Genomic DNA, 14,117 nt, shown 5'->3' with positions numbered 1-14,117 from the left:
GGAAAGTGTGCAAAGAACCTACGGAATTCAAACCTGGGAACAGATGCCTCGAAGTCTGGTGCTGATGCCATTACACCACCAAATTTGAGGCTTAATAACAACTTGTTCAACAGTGATTGTGAAGAGTATTTAGTTAATTAGATTTGGGAATCAGCATTGTATTCTCATCTGTGACAGAAAATTAAATCTGCTGAAATCCTACAGTATTTAGGGTGTTACACTAAATCTGACTGTTTTTCTTCTCAGTAGTATAAACAGTTAATCTTGTTTTCTCCTGTGATCTAAACTAAACAAATAGCAATGTAAAAGCATATTTTCAATTGAATATAATTTCAGGTACCAGAAACTAAAAGTCAAGTAATATTTATTTTAAAGTAAATGATATTTCAGAAGTCAATTTTAATTGTTTTAGGTCATATCTGTTGGTCAGCAGTATTGGAGATATATAATGATATTTTTTCCTTTTCTTCCTCATCTCTCTTTAACTTGAATAAAAGTGGATTAAGAAAATCTGGTGGAAAAGGCAAGAGATTAGATAAGGAAGACCAAAGCACTTCAGTTGGTAACAGGTACTGTATCTTGCTACAAATTAAACTTGCTAATCTTTCAGATATGAGACCTTGACACAGCTGATGTTTAAATTTATGTAAAAATTGTAAGTATATAATATATGTTCATAGTTTCAATAATTTTGATTGGAGCTGCTTGTTTTTCTCATCCTGTTATTTGGATCTTGAATATGATGATTATTAACCATTGTTTTTGTTTGTCAGGGGATCAAAAGAATTGCTTGAAAGGTCAGGTGGTAACCTTTCAGCCGCAGATTCAATTTCGTCCATTCCAACTTGCATGCCTTTTTCTTGGTTTGGGGATAGTCGTAAAGAAGCTGCAACTTCCGACAACAGCATTCCATCACCTTCAAGTTCGCATGACATTTCTAGTGAACAGGATAAAGAAAAGTCTAAAGTTATAGTAAGTTGGAAAAGAAAATTGATATTTGTCCCTTTCTTGCAGTGAAAATAAAGTCATCTTCAAAGAGTCTTCTAATACAAGTTGGTAGCTGAATAATTTAACAACTGTTAGTCCCGGTGTTGTTACAGTTGGTTTTACTGTTGTACTTAGCAATGAAAGGAATTTAAGGCTCTGAAAAAGATTATAGTTATCCATAATTACTGTTTACTGTGGTGACCGAGAATATCAGTTATTGGTTTGTGCTTAGCTGCTTCACCAAACTAACTGTGGTAGTAATTCTCAGCATAAGAGCAAAAGTTTTCCAAGATTAGATTTATTTTTTAAAAAACACGGGTAAATTTCTTTTTGTGATTTTTGACATGTAAAAGGTGAAAAATATTTAAATTAACTATTACAAATAAGATGTCCTGAATATTCGTGTGCTAATTGCTAAATATACTTAATTACTGCTGTATTAAATGGGGATTTGTCAACTAGAATGTATATATAATAAACTAAGGTTAAGTAAATTAAGCAATGATCCATTGCCATAAACCAGAATGCAATGGCAGTGGTCGGTTTTTTGATGCATGAATCTCACTGCATTTAACTTTTAAATAAAAAACCCTGGGCTATATTAGATGAAATCTCCCCAGTGGTATCATTCTCATTCAACCCAAGTATTGAATCTAGCAGGAAGATTCAAAAGTTAAAAAAACAAATGATTACTGTTTCTTGTAAATTCTCCTTGCATGCATATCATAGGCAATTTAATTCTGTTTAATGTCCTGTGGGCATTTCATATCTAAAGTCTAGTTCTCAAAGTCCCAGCTTTGTTTCTTGGTTTCTAACACTTTTTGCAAGATTCCCTGGGGGGAAGAAGAATTGATGACAATTTAATTGGATGGCTCATTGTTTCACTCATTTGCTTTCCTAGACTAGCAATTATCCTAAATTAGAAGTGACTGAAAACTCACCCACTATACTGGGCAGTCCATTATCCACAGTGCCTCACTGTCCTCAGTCCAACTTCATTTGTGACATTGCTGTTTCCTGCCGCCAGCTGTTCTAAACGATTGGGTGCTCTGGGAAGAATTATGGCCAAGACATGAATGTTCTCCCATGTTGTACAGTGATGTACAATCCTTAAGAGTAACTACAAATTAAAGCTGCCATTGGCATTGAGTAAAATAGACCTGGACCACAGAGAATAGGGAAGTATGAAGTTGTCTAAAATGAGAGGCCAGTACCTAAGAATTGTGATAAAATTGGAGAGATCGGAGATCAAATGCCAGCATTAAACTGTGAGGAGAAAAATGCTAGATAATAGCAGTAGAATGCAAAACAATAATAGATTCTCGAATTCAGATGAGTTTGGCAGTATGTTCTAGAAATGTGTGGTGCCATGAGATGAAGGAAAAAGAACCAGAGCCTGGAGGCTTAAAGGGTCTTAAAAAAACAAGTATCTGTGGATAACATTGCTGATGATATAAAACTTCCCTTATGAAACCCTTGAGCTTTAACAAGTGACAAGTACAAGATGTTAGCATTTTGCTTGCTGTTGTTCAAGTACACCATTCTTCGAAAAAGATTTGGTGTGAGCTTGGGAATAATTTACTGATTTTTCTGAAATGATTCTGTGGTCATAAGCTAGTAACAAATGTGCAGTTTCTTCTCTATAATCCACTCTGATATTTAATTAGTTAACATATAGGACTTGATTGTACTGAAAATGAAGCATTATTAAATTGTTATCAGGCTGATTATTGTTGAATTGTTTGAAACGTAGTTGTTGAAAATGATGGAATGCATTTCTTCCTTTGTCCACAGAAGTCCACATTTAACTACTTCAAAGCTGGGTTCTCTCTGCTTAGCTGTTGCTTGTAAATCAATCAAACAGTAGTTCTAGCTGATGTTCTATTGTTTATCCACACAGATGAGCATACCACTGATAGTATGTAGAAAGAAAGACTCATAAATACACAGCACAGAAGTAGATCCTCCAGCCTACAACGTCAAATGCCAAACAAGCATTTACACTAATCCACACAAAATGCTGGTGGAACACAGCAGGCCGGGCAGCATCTATAAAGAGAAGCACTGTCAACGTTTCGGGCCGAGACCCTTCGTCAGGACTTGAAGCCTGTAAGGTCGATAGTGCTTCTCCTTATAGATGCTGCCTGGCCTGCTGTGTTCCACCAGCATTTTATGTGTGTTGTTTGAATTTCCAGCATCTGCAGATTTCTTCGTATTTACACTAATCCAATATTAATCCCATTCTTTATTCTCCCCAGGTTCCCGTCAGTTGTCTCAGAATCCACCCAATCAGGACTGATCTAATTAAATGATACAACTTTTCAGGGCCTCTTTATCCCAAAGGCCTGGATACTTAAGGAGGGTATTGCAAAATGGTTATCTAATCTGAGTTTAATTTCTCAATATAGGAGAGCATATTTGTGAACACTAAATGTAGCAGAGTAGATTGGAAGAAGTGGAAATCAGTTGCTGCTTCACCTGGGAAGACTGGGGTCCCTAGGTGGTAGAAAGGAAAACAAAAGTGAAGATAAGTGTTGAGTCTCCTGTACTGGAATGAAAGTGCTCTAAGAAGGGGAGGGGTTAGTTTGGAAGGATGGAAATACATACGTACAGGAGGTACCGAATAAAGTGCTCACTGAGCGTATGTTCATGGTCTTCTGCTGCTTTCGCCTATCCACTTCAAGGTTTGACTTGTTGAGTAAAGATGCATGTATCAGGGTGCTCTTTATTGATTACAGCTGAGCATTTATGGCATTTTCAGAAGGCATTCGATAAGGTGCCACATAGGAGATTGGTGAGTAAAATCAGAGCTCATGGCATTGGGGGCAGGGTTTCAACATGGATAGAAAACTGGTTGGCAGATAGAAAGCAAAGGGTAGCAGTGAATGGGTGTTTCTCGGACTGGCTGGAGGTGACTAGTGGGGTACCACAGGGCTCTGTATTGGGACCACAGCTCTTTACGATTTATGTCAACGATTTAGATGAGGGCATTGAAAACTATATCAGCAAGTTTGCTGACGATACTAAACTGGGTGGCAGTGTGACATGCGCAGAGGACGTTAGGAGAATACAGGGAGACTTGGATAGGCTGGGTGAGTGGGCAGATACTTGGCAGATGTCATTCAATGTGAATAAATGTGAAGTTATCCACTTTGGAAGCAGGAACAAGAGGGCAGAGTATTGTCTGAACGGTGTAGAGTTAGGTAAGGGGGAAATGCAAAGAGACCTAGGAGTCCTAGTTCATCAGTCAATGAAGGTGAATGAGCAAGTGCAACAGGCAGTGAAGAGGGCAAATGGAATGTTGGCCTTTATTACAAGGGGAATTGAGTACAAGAGCAAGGATGTCCTTTTGCATTTGTACAGGGCCCTGGTGAGACCACACCTGGAATATTGTGTACAGTTTTGGTCTCCAGGTTTAAGGAAGGACATTCTGGCAATTGAGAAAGTGCAGCGTGGATTCACTAGGTTGATTCCTGGGATGGCAGGGCTGTCTTAAGCAGAGAGATTGGAGAGATTGGGCTTGTACACACTGGAATTGAGGAGATTGAGAGGGGATCTGATTGAAACGTTTAAGATAATTAAAGGATTTGATAGGATTGAGGCAGGAAATATGTTCCAGATGTTGGGAGAGTCCAGTACCAGAGGGCATGGGTTGAGAATAAGAGGACAGTTCTTTAAAACAGAGTTGAGGAAAAACTTCTTCTCCCAGTGAGTTGTGGAGGTGTGGAATGCACTGCCTCAGAAGACGGTGGAGGCCAATTCTCTGGATGCTTTCAAGAAGGAGCTAGATAGATATCTGATGGACAGGGGAATCAAGGGATATGGGGACAAGGCAGGGACTGGGTATTGATAGTGAATGATCAGCCATGATCTCAGAATGGCGGTGCAGACTCGAGGGGCCGAATGGTCTACTTCTGCACCTGTTGTCTATTTAATACCATCATCCCCTTAAAACTCTAAAACCTGGACTTTGATGCCTCCTTGTGCATTTAGATCCTGGATTTCCTCTCTTGCAGACCCCAGTCAATTCAGATTGCAACAACATCTCCTCCATGACCTCCATCAACACAGGTGCACCACAGGGCTGTGTGCTTAGCCCCCTGCTCTACTCACTTTACACCTGTGACTGTGGCTAAGCCCAGCTCCATTGCCTTATTCAAGTTTGCTGATAACACTACTGTTGTGGGCCATATCAAAGATGGTGATGAATCAGCGAAAAGGAGGGAGATTGACAATTTGGCTGATTGGTGACATAACAACAACCTCTCACTCACTGTCAGTAATGCCAAGAAACTGGTAGTTGACTCCAGGAGAGGGAAACCAGAGGTCCATAAGCCAGATCTCATCAGAGTATCAGAGGTGAAGAGGGTAACTTAAAATTCATGGGTGTTTCTATCTCATAAGATATGTCCTAGATGCATCAAAGGACTGAATGTAATTGCATAAAAAGCGCAACAGCGCTTCTGCTTCTTTAGGAGTCTGTGGAGTTTTGGCATCCCATCAAAAATTTTGATGATCTTTTTTAGATGTGTCGTTGAGAGTGCATTGACTGGCTGCATCACAGCATGGTTTGGGAACACCAATACCTTTGAACAGAATATCCTACAAAAGCTAGCCCAGTATTTTATGGATAAAGCCCTCCCAACCATTGAGCCTAACTACATGAAACACTAAAGTAGGAAAGCAGCATCCATCATCAAAGGTCCTCACCATCCAGGCCATGCTCTTTTCTCACAGCAGTCATCAGGTAGAAGGCACAAGAGCCTCAGGCTTCATACCACCAGCTCCAAGAATGGTTACTACCCCTCAACCATCAGGTTCTAGAACACAAGGAGACAACTACACTCATCTCTTGAGATGCTCCCACAACCACTGTTATAACTTTAAAGGCTCTTTATCTGGTTATTTCGTGCTCACGTTATTTATTGCTATTTATTTATATTTGTGTTTGCACATTGTGTTGCTTTCTGTGCTCTACTTGATCTTTGTACTTTGTGCACTTAGAAATGTTCTTCTGCACACTCCTATTGTAATGCATAGTTATTTGAATTACTGTTGCCTTGATATTTTGAACCAGCCTGGTCATTCCGCTCTGACCTCTCTCATTAACAATGCTTTTTCACCCATAGAACTGTCACTCACTGGGATTTTTTTTTTTTGCACCGTTCTTTGTAAACTCTGAGACTATTGTGCTTAAAAATCCCAGGAGATTGGCAGTTTCTGAGATACTCAAACCACCTGGTCTGGCACCAGCATGGTCAAGGGCCCTTAGATTACATTTCTTCCCCATTCTGATGTTTGGTATGAACAACAACTGAACCTCTTGAACATATCTGCATGTTTTTATGCATTGAGTTGCTGCCACATGATCGGCTGATCAGATATTTGCATTAATGAGCAGGCATACCTAATAAAGTGGCCAGTGAATATTGTATTATTGAGCTGCTGTACCTAATAAAGTGGCCAATGAATGTATGTCTGGTGGTGGAATGTTTTTGGAGCTACTTGAAACTATTTCTAACATTCCCTGTTTTTATATAAAATTAAGTAAATTTGGTGTACAAACATCTGTTTGCGGATCATAAACTTCCTAAAATACACCAGCAGTTGCATCCAGGAACCTGTTCATGAGTTTTGAAGCAGCTTAGAGCTGACTCAAGTTCCACAAGTCAACTCATTTCAATAGAGACTATAGAAAGAATGCAAGAATAAATGTTACTTTCAAGAATCTTTAGTAAATGTAATTTTTTTAATATTATCTTTATTTTTTTAAATTCTTCTAAATGTCAGAACATTAGGAATTATTCCCAAAGATTGACAGCCTTGACATGAGAAAGATGGAGAGATAACTTTACCATCAGTAACACCAGTCCTCCCAGCCAGCTTCTTCACATTGAGTAGCAGAGTAATTCACACTATGATACTGGCACAGCACAATACCACACCAGGAAAAAATGGGCTTTTGTGCCAACCTCCTTGGACCCACTTCCTGGCATAGTAGAATGCAGCAATGGGGAGGTAATAGAACCGGACAAGGTGGTGATGGGCAGATGAGGCCAACCTCTGTCTTCCCCCTCCTCATTTTCATATATTGACCATCCTTTGTCTCTGGACACTGATTGACCATATAAGTTCTTCCAGCAGTTTATTTTTGCTCTTTAGATGTATTTCTCATAAATGGGATGGAATACAAACTATTTGGAAGATCATGGTGAATATAAATAACCCAATCTGACTGAAAAAGATTAGAGACTCCTAGTCTCTCTGGTCTTCTCTGGTAAACATTCTTCTTTAACCAAAAAAATGATCAGCTTGCCATTTTTTTGTGACCTCTTAATCCTTGCGAAAATACTACAACACTTGCATTTGCAAGTTTATCGTTATCCAATTAAGTAGAAGAAAGTTAATTGGTTATGATGTGATAAAGCACTACATAGTTGCACTTTTTTCTGACTGTGTCTGTGTTAACTAAACACTTTGTGCTTTGGAATTGAATCTGCATGTCTTCAGATTTCCACTTCTGATGTTAGCAATACCATGATGTGCTCCCGTTTCTTTGGGAGGTTACCTCAATGAGAGAATTACACACAAGTGATAAATTACTGTCCTCCAGCAATGTTTACTATTTTCTTTTTTATTGGAAGTAATGTTCAGAAATCTGCTGGCAGAGCGGAAGGCTTTGAGTACATTTTCCTCCCTGATGGTAGTAACGAGAAGAAAACATGTCCCAGATGTTTTGTGTCTTAATGGTGGTTGTTGGCTTCTTGAGGCACTCACTGCCTTTTGGAGATGCCCTTCATGACAGGGAGGGATGTACCCATAATAGAGCTGGTTGAGTCCACAACCCTCTGTAGCCTCGCTCAATCCTGTGCATTATACCGACTATCTTGCTGGCAAACGTGCAATCTCTGATGAATAAAATTGATGACCAGGGTGCTAAATCACAGAGACATTAGGACGCATGTATCCTTCGTTTCATGGAATCCTGCTTAACCCCTTCTGTACCAGATGCAGCAATTCAGATCGATGGGTTTACTGTACACTGTCAGCATAGATCTTTAGAGGCTCTCAAAAGCAGAGGTGGAGGAGTATGCCTCATGCTCAACTCCCCTTGGTGCACAAATATATTAGTTCTGTCCCAATTCCGCTCACCAGACCTGGAATATCTCGCAGTTAAGTGCTGTCCATTTTACCAACCATGGGAGGCTTCTGTGATCATTTTGGTAGCAGTATAAGTTCCGCCTCAGGCCAATGTTAATCGGGCTTTAGATGATCAGAGCAATGGGATCAATATGCACAAAACAGCGCGCCCTAATGCCTTCACCTCCATTTTGGGGGATTTTAACCAGGCCAGTCTGAAAAAGTCATAAAACAATTACCATCATCAGATCACTTTCAATACCAGAAGAAACAACACAATGGACCATTGTTATACCACCATCAAGAATGCTATTCCACACCCTTACTTCGGGAAGTCTGATTACCTGGCTGTACTTCTACTCCCTGAGTATAGGCAGAGAGTGAAGACTGCAGCACCAGTAGGGAGGACCAAGAAGGTATGGACAAGGGAATCACAGAAGCGCTTACAGGACTGCTTTGAATCAGTAGTCTGGACTGTATTCAGGGATTCATCTTCGAATCTGGATGGGTATGCTGCAGTTGTTACTGACTTCATTAAAACCTGTGTGGATGAGTGTGTGCTTTCAAAGACTTGCTGTACATTCCCGAACCAAAAGCTGTGAATGAACCAGGATATACGTTGTCTGCTGAAGGCTAGATCTGTGGCATCCAAGTCTGGTGATCCAGGTTTGTACCAGAAAACAAGGTATGACTTGAGAGGGCTGTTTCAAGGGTGAAGAGACAATCTTGAATGAGGTTGGAGGTGACATCAGGTGTATGCCAACTCTGGCAGGGTTTGCAAGATTTTACTTCCTACATAGCGAAACCCTATAGCATGAATGGCAGTGATGCTTCACTACAAGATGAACTCAATGCACTCTATGCCCTCTTTGAAAGGGAGAGTATAACTACAGCTGTGAAGATCCCTGCTGCACCCGGTGAACCTGTGATCTCTGTCTCAGGAACCGATGTTAGGCTGTCTTTAAAGAGGGTGAACCTTTGCAAGGCGGAAGGCCCCAATTGAATACCTGATAAGGCTCTGAAAACTTGTGCCAGCCAACTGGCGGGAGTATTCAAGGACATTATCAAACTCTGCTGTGGGTGGAAGTTCCCATTTGCTTTAAAAAGGCAACAATTAAGAAGAATAATGTGAGCTACCATAATGTCTTTTGCCCAGTATCACTCATGTCTACAGTGATGAAATGCTTTGAGACGTTGGTCATGACTAGACTGAACTCCTGCCTCAGCAAGGACCTGGACCGACTGCAATTTGCCTACCGGGACAATAGATCAACAGCAGATGCAATCTCAATGGCTCTTCATATGGCCTTAGACCACCTTGACAATACAAAAGTTGTTGTTTGACACCACTCATCCAACCAACTTATCAATATCCCAAAACATTCCATCACAGAAGACTTGAATGCTACTAGGGATTGTTGCTGAGACACCTTGCCCTGCTCTTCTTGGTCATCGATATGATTGATAACCATTTGAAATAAGTGGGAACCTCCTACTGCAGAGAGGATGAAGCTGTCCTTGAGCATTCCAACCAGTTGGTGTGCACAGGTTTCACTACCATGCTAGGTATACCATCGAGGCCTGATACCTTCTTGATTGATGAACTGGTGTAAGAATGCTGTGAGGATTTGCGTAGGTGTAGCATTATTTTCCCTTTAAAAGAGTGCATAAAAGGCTTTGAACTTATCAGAGCATGAAGCATCACAGCCATTTTTGCTGTTAGGTTTTGCCTTATAGGTAATGGCATGCAAAGCCTGCCACAACTGTTATGCTATTAGTATCTCTAATCTCACATGGAATTACCTTTTCGCTCTCACAATTACCTTCCATACATTGTACCTGGACTTCTTGTAGGGTTTTGGATCTAGCCTCAGAAGACTACAAATATCCTGGTTCATCCACAGTTTATGGTTTGGGTATGTTCAGAATGTTCTCGAAGGCACACGTTCATCGACATAGGTCTTATGAAATAGCTTACTGAAATATAGTAATTTGTAGCTATTTTTTTAAAAGGAGTAAGGAATCCCTTGTACGTCTTCCCCATGGAATACATGAGTTTTCCCCAGGTGTCTCCATGAAGATGTGTGAAGAGAATTGCTGTGGATCTGAACCTGGCAGCTGATAACGAATGAAATGTGTTCCATTCCCCACTTAATTGCTGAACTTCCAAAACTTTGTAAATGACAAAACCTAGAACAGGCACTATTCTTATGTATATGCAAAACCAGTGATATTTTTCTCTTTTGCCTTTCCAAACAGGTTCTTGATTCAACAGGGAAAAGTCAATGTGAAATTCAAACTGTTCCTGAGTGGACAACCCAACAAGTCTGTCACTGGCTGAAGGAAATTAATTTAGAGCAATACACAGCAGAATTTTTTTCTAAAAATGTTGATGGTGAACAATTAATGCAACTAGATAGCGGTAGACTTAAGGTATGTATGACTTGTTGCAGTGGCCAATTATTACATTTGAGCAAGCATGATGTAGGATTGTAATAGAGCAATGAGTTTAAAAAGCTCAGTGCTTCCAATCTCTCAAAAGAGAGCAAGACTGAGCTCTTCAGATATTTATGCTGGAAAATCATCAAGGACATCATTAGAATTGGGCTGATATAAAATATTCTGATACTGACACTAAAATGTTACATAGAGTGCCATCTTACAAATGGTTCTGGAGTTGGGGTAGGGTATACCTCATCTCGCCATGTGATGTGAATATGGTAACTACAAAACCTGCTTTCCTTTCCACAGCATTTTCCCACGCAATAATGAGTAGCTGAAATGTTTGAAAGATGTCTAGATGAGTATTTTGAATTGCCTAGGCATTGAAGGGTGCAAATTAAATGTTGCAAAATGGGATTAGTATGGCTAATCCATTAACATGGATGGCATGTTTGTGGTGGGCTAAATGTCCTGTTCCTGTGCTGTATGGCTGGTAACAGATGTTCTGTGATATTATCGTGCCAGAAGAATAAAAACACTCTCTGTCTGGAGCAGATTTATTTATGATAATTTCAATTTAATATATTACATTTGCTGTTCATAATATGGTGGTCTCCACCTTGGGTATACCACAGACTGGGTCACTGCTTCAGTGAACTCCTCTATTCCATCTACAAGCATGACACTAACCTTCCTGCTGGCTGTCATGTTAATTCTTTTCACTCCCATTTTGATCTTCAGTCCTCAACCTCCTAAGCTATTCTATCAAAGTTCAACAAGATGCACCTCATCTTTGAGCCTCTTGGCCTCATACAATCTGAAAACTCTATTTACTGGAGTCATTAATGGAATTTTAGGGCATTCGGTTTTTAATGTTATGTTTAGATTGTGCAGTAGAAGATGGTCAAATCAGAATACATGTATTTTGTTATATTTTAATTTTGCAGGCTTTGGGCGTTACCAATCAAAATGATCGTGCCACGATTAAGAAAAAGCTTAAGGAAATTAGGAAAACACATGAGAAAATAGAGAAACAAAGAGAGAAGAATCAAAAAAAAGAGAAAGATCAACAGAAAAAAACTGGTACACATGCCACATCTGTAGAAACAATGTGTTAAATAGGACTAAGTGCAATTGAGAACAAATATTGTAGATAGTTGTCCTATTTCAGTGTTGCAGTGTGTTGAATGCATCACAAACTTGTTGATTCACATATGTAGAGTAACTCAAATGTATGTTAGATTAACAATTTATATTAGAGAAATTTATGGTACATTTTCTGGTTTGTTTCATGGAGTAGGTAATTTTCTGTATATAATGTTCATACATTTTTGTAGGTTTATAATTCTATGCAGTCTTAATTAGCTATGGCCTTAATAATAGATGAAATTAATATTTTATTAAAACTTAAGCACACTATTAAAATTTAATCAAATACTTGTTAAAGGGTGTTGTAAAGTATCTTGAATTTCCTAATGTGATCCAAACTACATTGCAAGGGAAATGACACTACTCAAGTCAATTATCTACAGAGTTGTAGAGAATAAGGTACAAAGATGGAACACTTAAATGTTATGCCTGTGGCATTAATTGATCCATTGTTTAATATGCATTTCCACAAAGGCGTGAAAAGAGCAATAGCTTTCTGTATTTACAGTGCAAACTACATAACTATAACTTTATAATTCTGTACTTTATAAAACCATTGCACAGAAGGGATGCCACTGTTTTGTCTTATGCCCTTTAATCTTCTCTATTGAGCTCATTGGTGATCATTTTTTATTCAAAGTATAAATGATGATCAGGAATGATTATAAGAATATCCCATTGATCTAATATAGAATTCACGTAGACCATGCTTTGACACTGTCGTTATCCTTTAAGTTTTTGGAAGGTTAATTATTATCTTTCTCACTTACAAGTCTTTAATTGTGTGTGTGTAGCTATGTTATTTCAATGGTTCTCTGATTTCAGTTTCTACACTTTACTGATCTTTTGATGAAAATTTTCCTATCTTGTGTTACCCTGAAATTTCATATTTGCCAATGTAACAAGAGTTTTTGTTTCTTTATTTCATTGGGCTGAACATTAGGATTTTAGAAATAGAGCATGGATTACGTTACCTTCATTTTCTCTCCACAGTCCGTCGAAAGATAAATTACAGTGGATATAAGGGTAAAACATAACAATGATTATCGGCTTGCATCCATCTGCTGCCATTCTGGTCAGTTTTCACATGGACTTCTAATATCTCAATGGTGTCCATCTTATTTCTGGTCCTGACATGTCATCATGTTTTTCTTTCTTTCCTATCCATTTAGCACAAGTAATAATTTGATATTCCAAGCTAATACATTGGATTCCCTTACCTTTGATTAGAAATTATTTTAAATGATTTAAGTAGAGAATGTGTTATGTAATTTATATTTTTTCCAATTTTATATTTTGAATAAAATTAGAAAAAATGTTTTGAAGTTTTACTTTATGAATAAACTATACAAATAGACAGTACTTTGAAGGTCATTAAAATTCCTCTGTGAAATATTTTCTCTAGATTTTCACTTGCTTGCATTTTCTGAAGTGAAAACTGAAAACAGAGCCATTGTATTACTAATCATTAAAAATCTAGTCTAACTTCTTGTTACGTGGTGTGCACTCTTTTTCAGTGCATCTTACTGCCAACATCTAGAACCAGGAATCAACTTTCAGTTGCAATTACAGCAGTATTTACTGGTTTTCTATTCTGCAGACTTGTGTTTGTATTCCTCAATGTTAATATTTGTTCCTGTCATCTCTAAAGGATAATTTTAGTGATAAAAGGAAAGGGAAAATTGGCTTTTCCATTTATGTAACCACAGAATAAAGATGAATAATTATTTAAATAACATCAGTAGGATGTATTTCCTTGAGGACAGTTCATTCCTTGATAGTCAACTGATAGTTACCTTCTGTTCCCTAATGATTTGAATGTATATGTGTTTTCCCATTCTTTCTACTAATAAAAACTGGAAAATACTCAGTTTAACATTTCTCAGTGGTATCCCTTTAGTTATTTATTCTATCTGGGTCCAATTTCCAGTAACCCTTACCTCCTGTGTTCCTCTGTATTTTCCTCCTCTTGATTCACTTCAGATCTTACTATTTTTGTCTCCTTTCCAATATTGACTGCCATACACCCGTTTTCATTCCTCTCCCTCTCCATCCACCCACTACCCACACATTTTACACTCCCCAGTCTGCTTTTATCTGATCTTCCCCTCTCCCCTAATGGTTCCCAGTATCATCTAATGTTTCCAGCACTCTCAGCCTTATGTTTCCACCTATCACTTTCTAGCACTTGTCTCTCCCTTCACCCTCCACACCCCTGCCTGCCCATATTTGCCCAATTCTTTGTTTGCTTCCATCTGTCACTCAATTGCCTCTCTTTCCGAACCCTCCCAAACCTTGCTCCTTCTGCCTATCATCCTTCACATCTCCTCAGTGCACCAATCTCTTTGGTCCTTGACACACTCCACCTTTTTATATTGGCTATCTGTCCTCTCTGCCCC

General features: G+C 38.8%; 1 protein-coding gene across 1 annotated transcript in view; it reads left to right on the top strand.

The window, feature by feature from the left end:
* ppp1r9ala (protein phosphatase 1 regulatory subunit 9A-like A) overlaps positions 1–13,599 on the top strand; it is a 91,055-nt gene extending 77,456 nt beyond the window's left edge. The window contains exons 14-17 of the mRNA XM_059966656.1: positions 498–569; positions 774–972; positions 10,387–10,560; positions 11,517–13,599. Coding sequence (XP_059822639.1) covers positions 498–569; positions 774–972; positions 10,387–10,560; positions 11,517–11,687 — 616 coding nt within the window. The 3' untranslated portion in view covers positions 11,688–13,599. The remainder of the gene's footprint in view (positions 1–497; positions 570–773; positions 973–10,386; positions 10,561–11,516) is intronic.
* Positions 13,600–14,117: the final 518 nt, after the last annotated feature.

Source organism: Hypanus sabinus, chromosome 4 (genome assembly GCF_030144855.1).
Source record: "Hypanus sabinus isolate sHypSab1 chromosome 4, sHypSab1.hap1, whole genome shotgun sequence".
In the NCBI taxonomy this organism is placed as follows: Eukaryota; Metazoa; Chordata; class Chondrichthyes; order Myliobatiformes; family Dasyatidae; genus Hypanus; species Hypanus sabinus.
This window is presented reverse-complemented; position numbering and strand designations above follow the sequence as displayed.